Here is a 15,634-nt window from a genome sequence, read left to right as displayed (position 1 = left end):
CTGTGTTTGATTCCCAGGACCAAATGGTAGGGAGAACTGACTCCCACGAGCTGTCCTGTGACCTCCACATACACACCGACGCACACACACACAAAATGAAAATATTTTCCCTTCTCAGATTGGTGGAGCCACTGAAGGAGTGTCTACTGCTGAGTCTTTATCCTTAGCTAGAAGCAGATGGATGAGACGGAAGTTAGATGGCTGAGGTTAGGAAGACCAAGATAGACCCCAACTCACAGGGATGCTAGGCAGCTGAAGGGACAGTAAGTGACCTGTAACATCTCTGACCTCATGACCATAGCCCAGGTTGCTCCTGGGTCCCCAAGCACTCCTAGAAATCTGGATGGGAGTGGTTCATAGGGTCCCAGTGAGTCAGGCTCAGGAATCCTGAGGAGGTGGTAAGGTCCCTACATTACATCCTGGTGAAACGTGGGAGTCCCTTGATCACCCATGGAATCAGCAAGTTCCTCTCACCTTTGGGGTGGGCGAGGAGCCTCTCACTCTGGGCTGCCCTGCGGAGTGGACGTTGGAAACGTCCTCTCGTCCGGCCATTGTCCTCACTTTCTGAAGATGGGATGGATAGACTCCTCTCCTCCTCCAAAGACAGATCACTGTCAGAGTCAGAGTCTGCACCTGAGGGTCAGGAGAAAGGTGAAGTGGCAGGGACTTGAGGATGAGGAAAGGTCTGGAGCTAAGGGTCTGGATGTGGGCGAGCAAGACAGCAGGGGATTAAGGTGGGGCCTGGAGGGAGCTTGAGCGAGGGGTAGAAACAGAAGGGCTCGAATTAATCAGGGCTGAGCTAGATCAGAAGTAGGTTTGGACAACCAGGGATGGGTAGGTGCCTTCCGAGGCAGTGACCTGAGAGGAGCTTGTCCCACCCAGTTAGGCACTGCCCCCAGTTTAGGGTAGAAGGCAGATCATCAAGATACCCTCTGCCCCCCTCCTCCCTGACCCAGGGCTCCAACTCCACCAGCATCTCGATGGAACATAGCCACATCCAGGTCAGTGGGGCCAGCATGAGCCTGGAGGCTGTGCTCGGTGTGGTCAGCAGCTGAGCCGTGTCGAACCAGAACGTTGTCCCTGGAAATGCAGAATCCCCCATCAGAGAAGAATGGGACCAGGTGCTTTGGAAGCTGGGGAGTCTTTGAGTGCATGGCCTGCTGCATGTGGAATGGCTGAGGGTGCCTCTGGGTATTTGTTAGAAGACATTTGGGCAGGGCGGCAGCAGAGTTCCAGGTAGCCACCCTCCCTGAGATCTGCTAAGGTCAACGCTGGTGAAGTGGGACTAGACTAGGCCATTGTGGTCACTCACCTGAGGTAGCTGTGGCCCCGCTGGCTGTCCTGGTCCTGGGCCCTGCCGGAGCGGGCACTGCTCACTGAGGAGACAGTGGACGCACCAAGAGTGATGCGGATAAGGCCACTCTCCTCAAAGAGGGCCGTGTTGTTGTAGGCGCCAGACCCCTGAGGGAGGTGGGTGGACAAGGCTGTGAGCTTCTTCTGAAGGAGCCTCGGACCCAGGCATCCCGGGGCTCCCAACCCCACCTTCAGCCCCGGCATTCTCTCACCGTCCCGGGTGCTGGCCTTGTCTCCTCAGGAGCTGCCTTCTTGCCTAGACAGGCTGGTGTCCAAGCAGCCCGAGCATCGGCATTCAGGACACAGAAGAGCAGCAGTATGGCCAGGCCCTGTGGGTCAGTAAGGGTCAGGGAAGGTCACTGAGAGGTCAGAAGACATAAGCTCAGAACACAGCCAACAGGGCATCAGTCGGGGCCAATAAAAGTCTCTGTGGGTCGGCAAAGAAGGGAGGCCGGGTGTCACAGGTCAGTGTGAGTCATTGAGGAGTCCGAGGGAGGGGGTGCCAGAGAGGGAGTCAGGGACAGGCTCAGGACTAACAATGAGAAGACCAGATGGCCGGAGGGCTGGAGTCAGCGCTGGTGTGGCCAGCAAGGGGTCAGAAGCTGCAGCGTTGGTGAAGGGCAGCCCCGGATCAGCTCCCAGCCTGATCTCAGGGACTAGTTTGGTGTCAGCTCTAGGCCTGGGGTCAGCAACCAAGGTCAGGGTCTGGTTCTGATCAACGTCGTCACAGTCATTCAGTCAGTGAGCTCCGGGCCTGGTGGTGACAGTGCCACCCTAGGGCCAGGCTGCTGAAGCCCCGTCCAGGTCTGGGGAGGGAGAGGGGCACCAGAGGTACCTGGAGGCCACAGAGTCCCGCATGGAGGTAGTGAAAGGCCAGCACGCTGTGGTTGACAGCCAGGAGACCAAAGAGCCAGGAGGCACTGACCAGCAGGAGGAGCAGAAAGGAGCCACGCAGGGTCCTGCTGTAAGGACATGGGGGACACGGGGACACGCGGGGTCAAGCAGGGCTTATGTAGGGGACATCAAGAAAACACCTCACACAGCAACGTGGAAGTCTCGGGAGGACACTAAGGAAGATGGGCGGTCACACCAAGAACAGGGAGAGCATTCAGGGAGCCATGAGGGACCATGGGAAAGACAATGGAGTCAGGGAGCCATGAGGGACCATGGGAAAGACAATGGAGTCAGGGAGCCATGAGGGACAACAGAAGATAGGAAGACACGAAAGGGGGCGACGTGAATCATTCAGGTCGTGGAAGAACCCTGGGAGACCCAGGGGATTGGGAGACAACAGAGCGAAAGCACATGTGAGGCCAGAATATGGCGAAAGTACCAGAGAGGGAGCACAGGCCAAGGCACTAGCGACTTCCTTCCCTTCATGCAGGATCCGGAGCCCAACCTCCACCAGACCCCACCCGGGAGGAGTCTGCCATCTTGAGGACCCCTGCGTCCCTCAACTAGCCAACTCACAGCACAGAGGTCTTCTTGGCCTCCCTCTGCCCTGTGGAGCAGGATGTGCGGGCAGCGAGGAGAAACATGGTCCCATTCATCTACACCCACAGTCAGGTGGAGCAGGGAGAGAGAGACAGACAGTAAGAAACAGAAAGAGAACAAGTCCACAAGCCCAAGCATGGAGAGAGAGAAAATGAGAGGAGGGGGAGGGGAGAGGGGGGAAGGGAGGGGAGGGGAGAGGGGGAAAGGGAGGGGAGGAGAGAGGGGAAAGGGAGGGGAGGGGAGGAGAGGGGGAAGGGAGGGGAGGGGAGGGGAGGAGAGGCGGAAGGGAGGGGAGAGGAAGGGAGGGGAGGGGAGGGGAGAACATGACTCAGAAGGAAACAGAAGAGCTGAAAAATCACACAGGAGTCAGACGGAGAGAGACGTCGAGTGGGGTCATGACAGCGACACAGAGACATGGGGACAGAGGCAGGAGGGATGGCCAAGGCTTTGACCCGGCTGACCCCCACCCACCCCCACTCCCATGCCAGCTGACCCCCACTCCCATGCCGGCTGACCCCACTCCCATGCCGGCTGACCCCCCACTCCCATGCCGGCTGACCCCCACTCCCATGCCGGCTGACCCCCCACTTCCATGCCGGCTGACCCCCACTCCCATGCCGGCTGACCCCCACTCCCATGCCGGCTGACCCCCCACTTCCGGCTGACCCCCCCACTCCCATGCCGGCTGACCCCTACTCCCTGCCCCACTCCCATGCCGGCTGACCCCCACTTCCGGCTGACCCCCACTCCCATGCCGGCTGACCCCCCACTTCTGGCTGACCCCCACTTCCATGCCGGCTGAGTGGGCGTTCACTGTGACAGACACGAGACGGAAGCAGTCCAGGATGCCTGTGCGCCACCACCTGCCACGTGGTCCAAGTCCCCCCTCCTTCCAGAGAATGGAGCGCACAGTGGCCCCGAGAGCAAGACACTCACCACAATGACAAGGATGATAGGGCCAGCGAAACTCCAGATGAGAGGTTCATGGATGGAGATCCAGCAGAAGTCAGGGTTCCCATAGCCCTCCGGGTCCAGCCCAACAGCAAGGCCTTTGGAGAGGGGAGAGGTTGAACCAAAGGTGTATTCTAAATTCTGACTCCCTCGCATGGGAAGGAAATGGGATAAAGGCACACAGGGTCCTCCCTGAGTAGGTGATGTGGGGCATGAGGTTGAGGGATCACGATCGGGTTGGGGGACACAGCCCGAGGTCAGACCATATGACGGGCAGAGGTTGGGGCTCACAGGCCTGAGTGGGTAAGACCTCACCCAGCAGCACAGCAGGGCCGCCCCAGCCCAGGGCGTGGTAGAAGCGCATGGCACCACGATCCACATTCCGAGGCTCGACCTGCATTCGGTAGAGGTGTAGGCCCTGCACCAGGAGCCAGGCAAAGGTGCTGAGGAAGAAGTAGTGCAGGAGGATGGCGACTGCAGTGCACAGCAGCTGAGGCAGGGCCGGGAGACTGGGTCAGGATCTCCTGCCCATGCCACCTGTGACCCCGCCCCAGACATCCGCTCTCCACTGATGTCCCTAACAACAGCGCTCGATTCCACTCAGCATCCTGCCCCCAACCACGACCTCACTGGGCATCCCTGATCTTAGATCCTGAGCTTTGGCCCGAGGCTTTCCAGGGAAAGGTGGAGTCACACAGTTCCCCTGGCCCTGGCCCTGCACCTGGTTGTGGGTCCTGTGGATTCCCAGCAAGAAGAGGAGCTCTGCCACTCCCAGGGCAGCTGCCACGTTGGCGTGGATCCCGCGCACATTGGACTTGAGGCTGCGCATGCTCAGCAGGACAGCCGCCGTCAGTACCAGAGCAGCCACAGACACTGCCAGGACCACGTGGGTGAACACCGCCAGCAACTCCAGGTCTCCCTCTAGCCGCTGTGGAGTTAAGGGTGGTCACTGGGATGCCGGGTGGAGAGCGTCCCTACCCTTTAGACTTCCCGCTTCTTTGGGCCGCTGAACACACGTCTACCTCACGGGGAGAGGCATCCATAAGGACTCCAAACGTGCCTGTCCGGCTACAGCGACACCGTGCATGGGATCCATTCCTGTGTACCAGCTCGCAGTCCCTTGCCGTCCACATACCATGCTGGTCTGCCCTGTATCCAGAGGAGAGTTAGATCTACCCTTCCATCCAGGATGTGTTCCATTGCAGGCAGAGATGTGTGAGATGGGGGGGGAGAAGAGGGTGCCTGGATTTGGGGGATAGCATTCCTCATGGGCCAATTGCACAGTGGCATAGATAGGGGCCTCGGGGACAGGCCGGGACACCTCCCAGAGGTGAAAGGGGACACAAGGTTTCCAGAGTGGGGTGGGTCCTCACGGGCCAGGTGGATCCCACTGCACACAGATCGCCTTGCTCCGATTCGCTGTCTGTAGTAGGCGGAACTCAAGGTTGATTGGGGACACCAGAACGCCCCTGAGGAAGCTGCGTCCGTGGAAAACAGCCACGCTGACCACCGGGGAGTTCATAACAGGGTTCTGGGGGAGCCTGAGGAAACAGCCATCTGGTCTTGGACACTGTTGAGCAAAGTCTGACTGCCCACCCCCTCCCCATCTTCAAACCACTTGCCACGGCTGACCAGGGTCTGGGATACCTCCAAAGCACACGTTATTTCTAAGAACACTGTCCAGCCTCTGCTGGGCTGCCAGGGGCTTCAGACTCACTGTCTAGACAGGGCTCTGAGGCCTGAACAGCTCTGGCCTGGCCTGGCCTGTCAGCCTCAAACCCTCCCGTCTCCCATTTCTATCAGACTTCCCCAACCAACCTGGCTATGCCTTTCTTTATCAGTCAGTTGGCCTATCTATACCTGGGTCGTGTACCTTTCTTGTGCGTGTGTGATGGTCCCCATATATGTCTCTGTCTGTCACCCTGCACCCCTGCTACTCTTTATAACCAAACAAACTTCACATGGAACCCAGTTGAGGCTGGCTCCCCAGAGCTGTGCGCAGGATCATCTGTTTACCTGTGGACCGGCTTATCTGCCCATGGAGGAAAGGAGTACTGTGTTGGGGAGAAACCCACACAGAGCTCAGGGTGGAGGGACTAGGAGCAGCTCTGTGCCTGGTACCTGGCGCCCCGGCGCTCAGCCTGGAACTGGGCAGGGAGAAGCCCTCCCAAGGTGCGGTACACGAGGAGAATGACAATGGACAGCCCAGGCTCCGGCTCCGGCTCCAGGGGTGTTGGTGGGGAGACCACACTTGAGGCTGTGGTGTTTTCTGTGTTGCTGCTTGTGGGCAGGACTGCCAAGGGAAAGGAAGGAGCCAGGGTGACTTCTGACCATGCGCACCCACAGACCTAGCTCTGAACCCAAGCTGGCATCAGGCACAGAGCCCTTCTACACAGATCCAGAACCTGGGAGGTGGAGGGTGCAGGGCCATGAAGGGCCATGGGCAAGGTAGCAAAGCTGGAAAGGTAAAAAGATGGCAAAGAATGATGGAGGTAGCCCTCGGAAGGTCTCACACAGGAGCCATGAGGCGAGGGAGGTCTGGCAAGGGGAGAATCAGTGAAAGGTGACATGATGATGTTGGTGAAAGGAGACACAGCCCGGCTCAGAGGTCACCAGAAGGGCTCCTACCTTCAGATGGGGATGGCTGTGGGGACTGGGACGGCAACAGCACGTGTGTATGAGGATCCCAGGCATCCTGGCCCCGGAAGAGGTTGCTGTGGTAACGGGGGTAACGACGGGCTCCCGGAGCTGAACTAGGATGCTCCATGCGGTCAATGCTGAGCACTGCCCAAGAAAAAGCGGGGCAACATCTGTCAAGGGCCTTCTTCCCGTGCCAAGGGTTACATTCCCACCCATGCCCATGTTACACCTGAGCGTCACAAGCTGTATTTCCTTGGTACGAGTGCAGGGCATGGCCCTACAAAGCACCAGGGGCTGGAGCAGTATTATGGCCCAGCAGCAGCAGCAGCCCCAGGGCTCCCCTGCCCTTCTCCTGTCCCATCCACCACTCACTGATATTGGGTGTGACTAGTCCGACCGGATTTAGGTATGTCAGTTCCATATTCCTTGCAAGTGTGGCTGCATATTCCTCCAGGTGCCGCACTAGCCCTGCACTTCCTGGGGAGCCCCCGGGGGCCCGCTGTCCCAGGGCTGCCCACAAGTCTCCTGTCTCTGGAGCAAGCAGTGCAGAGCCGGCCCACAGCAGATTCTAGACGGATGGAGATGGAGTTGGACTCACCCAGGTGGTGAGGATGTACATAGGGATGGGGCAGGCATGAGGGGGTCTAGCCAGGTATTAGTGGGGGCCCGGGAAGCAAGAGGGCAAGACTGAAGTGGACAGGGCAGAGTGAGGTTGTAGGACCTTCACTTTTCCAGAGGTCAGCAGGGGTATAAGCTGGGGATCCGGGGCTAGAGGGGAGGAACCATGGAGCTGGGGGTCAGGGCCATGGAATAGGGGACATAGAACACAGCCCACCTCATTGAAGTGGGCATCTTGTGTGGCTGTCAGCCCGAAGCCCTGCTGATGGCTTTCAAAAGCCAGCAGGTAGGCCAGCAGGCGGGCAGTGACTCGGACATCTTGGCTAAAGTAGTGGTCAGTCTGGCCGGTGACCTCCCGCAGCCTCTGGGCCAGCTTCTTGGCCTCCACGGTATCCAGTGCTGTCTTGTTCAGCTCTAGGCCATCCAACTGCCAGGACAAGGATGGCAGTGGTTGTTCTGTGATCCTGTAGGCCTTTCTCAAAGCCTTACAGGGAGAAAGGCTTGGACAGATGAAAGGGTAACTAGGAAATGCCCAAGAGGTCAAGGGCTGAGGTGTGTATTGGGCCCATCAGAGGCCCGAAGGTCTTGGGGGCAGGGCGCTATCTGGGCAGAGTCTCACCAGCAGACTGAGCTCTCGAAAGGCAGGCGAGGTACAGTTGAAGAGGTCAGGTTCCAACCAACCCTGGTCCTCGTCACACATCCGCACCGCAGCACCTGGGGGCAGGCAATCCCTGGTCAGGCCTGGAGCCTGGGTCCTTTTGCTGTTAGGTGGCCACAGCACCCTCTTCTATCCCATAAGGAGCCTTGAGGTAGGGGCCAGAGTGAGAAGCATCTATGGCTAGGTGCCTAGATGCTGCAGCCAAAGCCCAGGTGGGTTCCAATAGCTTGTTGGTTAATTCTCCCGAGGATTCTGAGAACCATTCTTACCACTAACCACATAAAGAAAAGTAAAAGGAGGTGCTGTAGATAGATACACACACACACACACACACACACACACACACACACACACACACCACACACCACACACTCTCTCATACAGACTCACTCACTCATTCACACAAATGGGCTTTGACAAGCTTCCATACAGGTCAAAATTCAACAATGCTCATTAGCTGCACACACAGATGTATGAACAAGCAACACACACACACACACACACACACACACACACACACACACACACGCTGCTCTCTTGTATACTCACAAGCATGCTGACACAGACAAGATCTTCCAGAAGTACCCCATCACCCAAGTGATGTGAGAGTAGGGTTCTCATACAAGTTTTAACTACCTCAATGGTGACTTTATCATCATTGCCTTCCCATGTCTATGCAGTTGGGATAGAAGTTGAATAAGTTGTGTCCACCAGCAAGAGACCCTAACTTAAACCCAGAACCCCATCCCCTCAAGACAGACTCACAGACACATGCACAGGCACAGAAGGACACGCACATGAGCATGCATACACAGACAATCTCTGTCCAGCCACTGCAGAGGCCTCGGGCAGCAGGGAGGTCCTGGGAGGCCCTCAGAAAGCAAGGAGAAGCTGCTGGGTGACTCTGACCAACGGGGAAACCCTACAAGGACCTTAGGAAGTAGGAAAGAGTATGCAAGGTCTTAGGACGTGGGAAAATATCTGAAGGATCCCCAGGTGATGAGGAGGGATCCTTGAGGACCCTGGGCACCAGAGAAGGTCCCTAGGGTCCTCAGATCACAGGAGGGGGTCTCCAGGAGCTTAGGAGTAGGTTTTAGAGAGCTCAGGCAGCAGGGAGGGATCTGCAAGGACCTTAAGCGGCAGGAGGGGGGGGGTCTGCAAAAGCTCTGGCAGTGGGAGGGGGCAGCGCACCTGAGCAAACACGTACCCCTTACCTGTACCCCGCAATCCTGCCCAGAAGCCAAGAGAAACAGATGGAGGCTTAATGAGAGTACAGGAAGAGAACCAGAGCCCCTGAGAAGTTTAAGGGGCCCACGTGGATTTCCACCCTACTCTCATCTCTTCACAGAGATAAGACCACCCAACTCGGTGAAAGAGGCGGCTGTAACGATCAGAAAACAGACCTGCCCCACCCTTAGCAACAACGCTACCCACCACACACTCACCCAAGGCCCCCCGGGGACAGGGTACTGTGGCCAAAACACCAAACTTCGTCTGGGGCCACCACACACCAGATCTCAGGGACTTGGGGCAGGCATCGTAGAGTACTAGGGAGAAAAGAGTGTTGAGCCGGGTGGCCAGGTCTAAGGCAAGTGACACCATACTGACTGCTGTTCTCCCACTCCTAGGCCCAGGCCCAGAGCCTCCCACTCCCTGCTGGCTTCTAAAGAGCTGGCCTGTTCAAGTCTAGGACAAGTCAGCCAAGTACACATAGTAAATGCAGGGCCCCCGGTATATAACTGGTCTCCCTCAGAAATGGCTTCCCAGAGCCCTCCACCTCCCGAAGCCAGGAGTGCCACTGGCTCCTCAGCATGGTGAAGCCGGCCCTCCTGGATAGATGGGGGTGGACAGGACTTGCTTACCTCGGCAGCCACTGGCTGTCACCTCTGCGAAGGGGCTGTCACAGCTGTTACACTGGCGGCCAAGGGCTCCTGGGCGGCAGGGGCACTGCCCGCTGTGGGGTGCACATGAGCGCGAGGTGGAGCCCACAGGGTAGCAGTCACACGGGAGGCATGAGTCACTGCCCCTCGGTCGATAGTGGAACTCCTGTTTAGGGATGGGTCAGGGGCCTGAGGTCAGAGGTTAGGCTTAAGGGAAGGGTCTTAGGTGAAAGCTTGGGGGATAAGTAGAATCAAGGGCAGAAGTTAAAAAAAAAAAAAAGAAATTTAAAAAGAGATCATAGACTAGAAAACTTGCCTTCGATGAAGACAAGGAAGGGTTTAGAGGTCAAGGGTGAGAGGTGGCAACTAGAGTGTCGGACACAGATTCAGAGGTTAGGGCGCCAGTCAGGTGACAGAGGTCAGCAAGTTGGACAAAAATCACAGGTAGTGTCCAAGGGAAGACTGAAAGGTCAAGGGTCAGGGCAAACCTTGCAGTGGCACCGCCCACTGGTCTTGTTGCAGTTGGGGTCAAAGCCCTTGTGGACGTTACAGTTGCAGGGACCGCAGGTTGGGCTTCCCCACCAGCCCCGAGGGCACTGCTGGTCCATCCTGCAATGAGAGGAGATAATGTGCGCCCACGACATTTCAGTGACCTGCTTGTCCCCACAAGGTCTGACCGTCATCCTAGTCCCCAGCCTCTCACCTGTGCTCACAGTGCTGACCAAAATAGCCACTTGCACAGTCACAGGTATAGCCGTGGGGGGCTCCTCGGAGGTGCCGGCACAATCCCTGGTTTTGACAGGGGTTCAGGAGGCAGGCATCCACACACCCTGGGCCGTAGTAACCTGCAGTTTGGGTCAGAAGCTCAGAACACTGGTCAAGGAGCAAAGAAGTAGGATCCTAGCCCTCTCGGTTCCTCCAGAGCCTTCTCCACGGCCCCTGGCTCCTCCCCCAACTCCCTCAACACCCACCTGGCCAACAGGTGCAGGAAAAGGTCTGCCAGAGGTCTTTGCAGTCAGCATGGGGTGGACAGGGCCCGGATGCACAGGCGTTGCTCACAACACAGCCTGGCTCCACATTCACTCTGTGGCTGGGAGGTGGCAGGGCTGAGGACCCAAAGGGTGTAAAGCCAACCCATATCCCCTGCAGACACAGACAGCAAAGGGTGAGGCTCGTGTCAAGGCATGTCCTGCGGAACCAGCCACCCAGTCTGATGTCCCGTGACATGCAGTCTCCCTCTTTTCCTTCCACGAAACTCAAGGCCTCCCAAACATCTGCATCCAGCCCCCTGTAAGGATTCCTGGTTGTGCTGTTTCTGACATGTATTCCAGAAGATCCTTGATTATCTAAGCTAGATCTTACTTCCGCCAGAGGAAGGTTTGGTTCGTCTCTGATCTCTGGGTCGTCTAGCCCCCCTCCCATGCCCACATGCACCTAAATGCTACTTTTCAGGTCCCTAGTGACCCCATATCATATGCTCATGCTGATTCTCACCTGGATACAGCCAACCAGACCCTGTGGACCCTCCTCCTTACTTCTGGGGGGCAGGCCTCCTACATGGAGTTGCTTTACTTTCAGGCTCTGCAGCTCACCTCCCACAGCCATGGTGTCCTAGAAGAAGGGGACAGTCAGCACGAGAAAAGGGGTACCTAGTAAGCCCCTGTCATATCCCAGAGTCAGAATGGCTCTCTTCTAGCCCTGTATGACCATGCTTTGTCCCCTGTATCAGAAGAATGGTTTGGAAATGAGTCGCTCCTAAGTATGGAGAACTTGCTGTGGTATGGGTGATATATAAGAGAAAAGCTTCAGTTACGAGCTGAGCTCAGGGCTGTCTGCTCTTCTAGAGGATCTGGGTTTGATTCCCAGCACCTACATGAAAGCTTACAACAAGGGCTCTGATACTCTCCCGGGGCCTCCCTGGGCACCAGATATACATATGGTATACACGCATACACAGAGGCAAATACTCATACACATCAAAAAAATAAAAAATAAAGAGTTAGGCTCAGGCAGGCCCTTCCCTCCTGGACCCAGAGCCAACCTTGAAATTCCATGATCTTATTTTTTGAGCATTTGTATGAGTATATGGTGTGCTTATGTGTATACACATGTTCATATATGTATGGGTGCATGATGTGTATAGAAGCATGTGTATGTTGGACATGCAGAGGCCCAAAGTTGACACCTGATGTCTTCCTTGATCACTCCCACTTTGTTAATTCAGCTTGCAAAACCCGAGCCATCAATGCTGGCTGGTCTAGCGGGCCAGCTTGCTCAGGGGATCGGCCTCTGCCTCCTGAGTGCTGGGGTTACAGGCAGCTGCTGTGCCTGCCAGTGGGTTCTGGGGATTGGAACTTCAGTCCCTACAGTTGTGTAAGCAGGGTTTTATCCTTTGAGCCATCTGCCCATCCCTGGAATGCCAGGATTTTGACTTGGTAGGTAGAAATGAGGGAAGACAACAGAAGGGGCTTTCAGGAGTCAGGCAAAGCCAAAGTCCTGACTATAGTGGTACCACAAGAGCAAGCCAGAAATCAAGGTAGCCTACCTGATACAAGAGGGGCTGCCTAACAGACCAACCCGGCTAGTGGAGTCGGACCAAAGCAAAGGGGTAGGAGAATATCACATTTGGTAGTTGGAGGAGTGGGAAGGAGCTGGACAGAGGTGGGCTTAAATAAGTCTGCTTGGAAAGCTGAGAACAGACTACCCTGGGGTCAGAGGTCAGACCTGGAAGAGGTTGAAGTCCAGTGAAACCAAAAAGATATGATGGCCCCTTCGGCCACCTGGCTCCTCCTGCAACTCCAGCCGAAGATCATGCCACCGGCCATCACTGACAGTCATCTGGTCCAACAGGAGGTGGGCAGCATGGCCTGAGGCCCTGCTTAGTGTCACAGACAGCAGCCCCCGATCTAGCTGTGAGCAAAAATGCATAGCCCCAGGGTTAGGTTGGGATGAGGCTGGGTGGTGAATTCAGAGGGTTCTGTGGTCAGGAATATGCGTTCCGAACAGTAGAGACAAAGCTATACCACATGCATAGTGCACTGTTCGGGGGTACTGTATTATTGATACGGGTAGTGAAGGACTGGAAGAACAGACATACCTGGCAGAGGAGCACGCTATGTGGCCCAAGCTGCACTTGCATCAAAACCCCTTTGGTTGCCCGTGTTCGAAATGCTAGTCCCAGGTACCATGGCACAGACACAGTCACGTCATTTCCAAAGTCCCAACTCAGTGAGCCATTGCCGTAGAAATGGTAGGGATGGGCCATTGCTGAGGACATAAGAGAAGTCGGGTTACACATCCTACCCCAAGAACAGGCCTTACTTACTCTGTATGGTCCTCCTGCCCCACGATGCCCACTCACTGAGGCGACAGTCTTTGCCACCAAAGCCCACAGGACAGTCACAGCTGAAGCCACCCCAGCGCTCTGAGCAGGTGCCGCTGTTCTTGCAGGGGCCCGAGGCACAAAAGTGCAACTTGGCCTGACAGCCTGGAGAGAAAGGAACAAGGAAGGTATGAGAAGCCTGGGAGAGGAACTCGAGTGCTGGGCATTGATGGCAGAGCCCAGAGGAGCCGAAGTGCTCATGATTTCATCCTCGTGTTCTAAGGAAGTCGGCAAGTGAGAGCATGGCCTTAGGCTGGACGATAGTATGGATCTTGCCATGTAATACTGGATTGGGGTCAGATGTGGAGCCATCCCATGCAACCCTTCACCTCCTCCTCATGATGGCGACAGGGACATGAATGGGGACAAGCAGCTTTGGGGCCTACCTGCCATAGTGCCGTTGTTTGCAACAAAGGCTGCCATGTCCATTCGGCGGCCATCAATGTGCAAGTCTCGCATGCAGCCAATGAAGTCCTTGTGGGACACGGGGAAGTTCTCGGGAAGGTTGGGGACACCCCCCAAGAGCAGAGGGCCAGTCAGGTCCAGGGACCTGGGGGTCAGGAGCCAGGGTCATTGGTGGGTCTAGAGCCAGAGTAGGGTTGCTCCTGGGGGCCACAGGAAGTAGGGGGTAGAACTAAGGGAAGGGTAATTGGGTGAAGAAGACAAGGCCAGGCTGGGAAAAGAGTTAAGACTGCAATTGTGAGGATGCAAAGAAGAGATCATGATGGGCGGGTGGTCTGGAGAAAGTGGGGGACTTTGATTTGGAGACAATGAGGAGGAATGAGGCATTTGGGTGGCTGGGGTGGGGGATGGAGGAGAGGGCTTGAGGGGTGAGATCAGCACTCAAGGGTCTCGGGGGCTATTTATGAGATAATGGACTAGAGGCAATGTGTGTCATTAGAGACTTAAGATATGTAGAGATTTTAGAGGACAGAATGCCTAGAGACTTCTGAAGACTGTGTGGAAGCCAGAAGCCAGGGGCAGAATACAGGCTTGGGGGCTAGACGGAGCAGGCTTCCAGTGTCTTTGGTCTGTGGTTTGGGAAAAGAACAAGGAGTCTGGCAGCCTATGTGAGGGGTCGAGGTGGGCTCTGGCAGGCAGGGGCCATGAGGATGGGGTGGGGCCTCACTTCTTGGAGCTCGTTTGCACACCAGCAGCTGCACATGAGTAGTTGCCAATCTCAGCACCAAACTGCAGAGCCACTGCCACATTGCAGTCATCCACACTCAACACAGCCACCTTGTCCTTCGAGGGGCCCTGAGCACCCCCTAGGGCATCTGTCCGGGGCTAAAGACCAGGCACACCAATCAACAATGCCCCTATGGTAATTCCTGAGGAGAATGCAGAATCCTGACTCCCCCACACAGCCCACCCATGCCCAAGGTGGCGCCCACCTTGTTGTAGTATCTCAGATGCACTGTATGCCACTGTCCATCACTCAGGCCCCCTGGAACTGTGGGGCTAACCACTGTATTGGATTCACCTGTGGGGAATATGCGTGCAGAGCGATGTCTGGAGGTCCCGAGTGGCACCATCCCAACCCAGTTACATAGATACAGATACTCTTAGGGTCATGCTGGATAATTGGATCACCATATCCCCTGGTGACCACACTGGCTGGACTACAGTGTCCTTGAACACATAGGAGAAACTCAGACTTCTGGGAGAGATGGACCTTCCCTGAGGGAGTGGCCACAGCGTCTGGTCCTCACTGTTGTCTGCTTGGCACTGAATTGAGTGCTCAGATGCTCAGTGAAGGACACCTGAGGGGACTCATGCATCGACTCTGCCAGCCATCCCAGGAACACATGCACCCCACTCACTGTCACAAAAATCCACGGGAGCACCCACCCGTGGAATATGTAAGCCGCACTTGGCCAGCCACAAGCTCTAGAGCCAAAAAGTCATGCTTCTCATTCAGACGCCCGTTGTAGAAGAGTAGCCCGCTGGGCTGCACTGTTGCAAACCTGGGTGAAGTGGAATGGGACCATTAGGAGCAGACATCTCACACCCTCCATTAGAGAACCAGCTCAAAAGCTGAGCCAAAAGAAGAGCGTGGGAGATGCCAGTGCATCCCAGCAGGGATCAGGGGAGAGGGTGGTGCCCGGTGAGGACCTCGGGACTGGGCAGTCAGCAATCTGGGTCAGGGTCACATAGGTAGAGACAGTGGAGAGACGTGCAGTGACACGGGGCGGGCACCTACGAGAGGGACAGCGTGAGGTGGAAGCGCTGCCGCAGGCCACGGAACATGACGAACGAACTGGGAGGGAAGGAGCGTGCGGCCACCTCACAGCGCGGGCCCTCGAAAGCGCCGCCCGCGGGGCACTGACAGCGAAAGCCGCCATTGGGCGCGTTGGTGCAGGTGCCCCCGTTGCGGCAGACGCCGGGCACGCAGCGTCCAGCTTCAGTGTCCAGCTCGCAGTCTTCCCCTGCAGGGCAGGGCCGGGTAAGAGGACGACGCCCCGCCCACGCCCCGCCCACGCCCCGCCCACGCCCTCCAGAGGCCGGCGCCTCAAGGCCGAGTCCCTCGGCCTCTGAATGGTTGAGCTGCCTGTGGGCACGCCCTCAAATGGTGCCTCGGGGACACGCCCACAGTCCCGTCGCCCCGCCCCTGCCCCGCCCCCTTGCTTAGGGCGTCTGTGTCTCCACCAGCTTTAG

At 56.8% G+C, this 15,634-nt stretch overlaps 1 protein-coding gene across 5 annotated transcripts in view; it reads right to left on the bottom strand.

Annotated features, from left to right (window-relative positions):
- The window catches only part of Celsr3 (cadherin EGF LAG seven-pass G-type receptor 3), a 29,320-nt gene that overhangs the window by 4,903 nt on the left and 8,783 nt on the right, over positions 1 to 15,634 (bottom strand). The window contains exons 3-33 of one of the 5 annotated variants that reach the window (XM_028886931.2): positions 15,180 to 15,405; positions 14,828 to 14,943; positions 14,371 to 14,459; positions 14,106 to 14,263; positions 13,363 to 13,526; positions 12,956 to 13,081; positions 12,692 to 12,861; positions 12,319 to 12,504; positions 11,089 to 11,205; positions 10,566 to 10,737; positions 10,298 to 10,439; positions 10,083 to 10,203; positions 9,577 to 9,760; positions 9,160 to 9,261; positions 8,929 to 8,943; positions 7,676 to 7,770; positions 7,274 to 7,483; positions 6,811 to 7,006; positions 6,427 to 6,582; positions 5,920 to 6,091; positions 5,172 to 5,339; positions 4,821 to 4,947; positions 4,520 to 4,726; positions 4,114 to 4,288; positions 3,784 to 3,896; positions 2,824 to 2,903; positions 2,189 to 2,315; positions 1,566 to 1,682; positions 1,313 to 1,461; positions 971 to 1,080; positions 475 to 633 (exon numbers count right to left, since the gene is read on the bottom strand). In XM_028886931.2, coding sequence (XP_028742764.2) covers positions 475 to 633; positions 971 to 1,080; positions 1,313 to 1,461; positions 1,566 to 1,682; positions 2,189 to 2,315; positions 2,824 to 2,903; positions 3,784 to 3,896; positions 4,114 to 4,288; positions 4,520 to 4,726; positions 4,821 to 4,947; positions 5,172 to 5,339; positions 5,920 to 6,091; positions 6,427 to 6,582; positions 6,811 to 7,006; positions 7,274 to 7,483; positions 7,676 to 7,770; positions 8,929 to 8,943; positions 9,160 to 9,261; positions 9,577 to 9,760; positions 10,083 to 10,203; positions 10,298 to 10,439; positions 10,566 to 10,737; positions 11,089 to 11,205; positions 12,319 to 12,504; positions 12,692 to 12,861; positions 12,956 to 13,081; positions 13,363 to 13,526; positions 14,106 to 14,263; positions 14,371 to 14,459; positions 14,828 to 14,943; positions 15,180 to 15,405 — 4,449 coding nt within the window. Of the gene's footprint in view, positions 1 to 474; positions 634 to 970; positions 1,081 to 1,312; positions 1,462 to 1,565; positions 1,683 to 2,188; positions 2,316 to 2,823; positions 2,904 to 3,783; positions 3,897 to 4,113; positions 4,289 to 4,519; positions 4,727 to 4,820; positions 4,948 to 5,171; positions 5,340 to 5,919; positions 6,092 to 6,426; positions 6,583 to 6,810; positions 7,007 to 7,273; positions 7,484 to 7,675; positions 7,771 to 8,928; positions 8,944 to 9,159; positions 9,262 to 9,576; positions 9,761 to 10,082; positions 10,204 to 10,297; positions 10,440 to 10,565; positions 10,738 to 11,088; positions 11,206 to 12,318; positions 12,505 to 12,691; positions 12,862 to 12,955; positions 13,082 to 13,362; positions 13,527 to 14,105; positions 14,264 to 14,370; positions 14,460 to 14,827; positions 14,944 to 15,179; positions 15,406 to 15,634 lie in introns of those variants that run through there. The other 4 variants (XM_028886932.2, XM_037207933.1, XM_037207934.1 and 1 more) reach the window with 4 other exon arrangements.

The sequence above is a fragment of the Peromyscus leucopus genome, chromosome 7, assembly GCF_004664715.2.
Source record: "Peromyscus leucopus breed LL Stock chromosome 7, UCI_PerLeu_2.1, whole genome shotgun sequence".
NCBI lineage: Eukaryota > Metazoa > Chordata > Mammalia > Rodentia > Cricetidae > Peromyscus > Peromyscus leucopus.
This window is presented reverse-complemented; position numbering and strand designations above follow the sequence as displayed.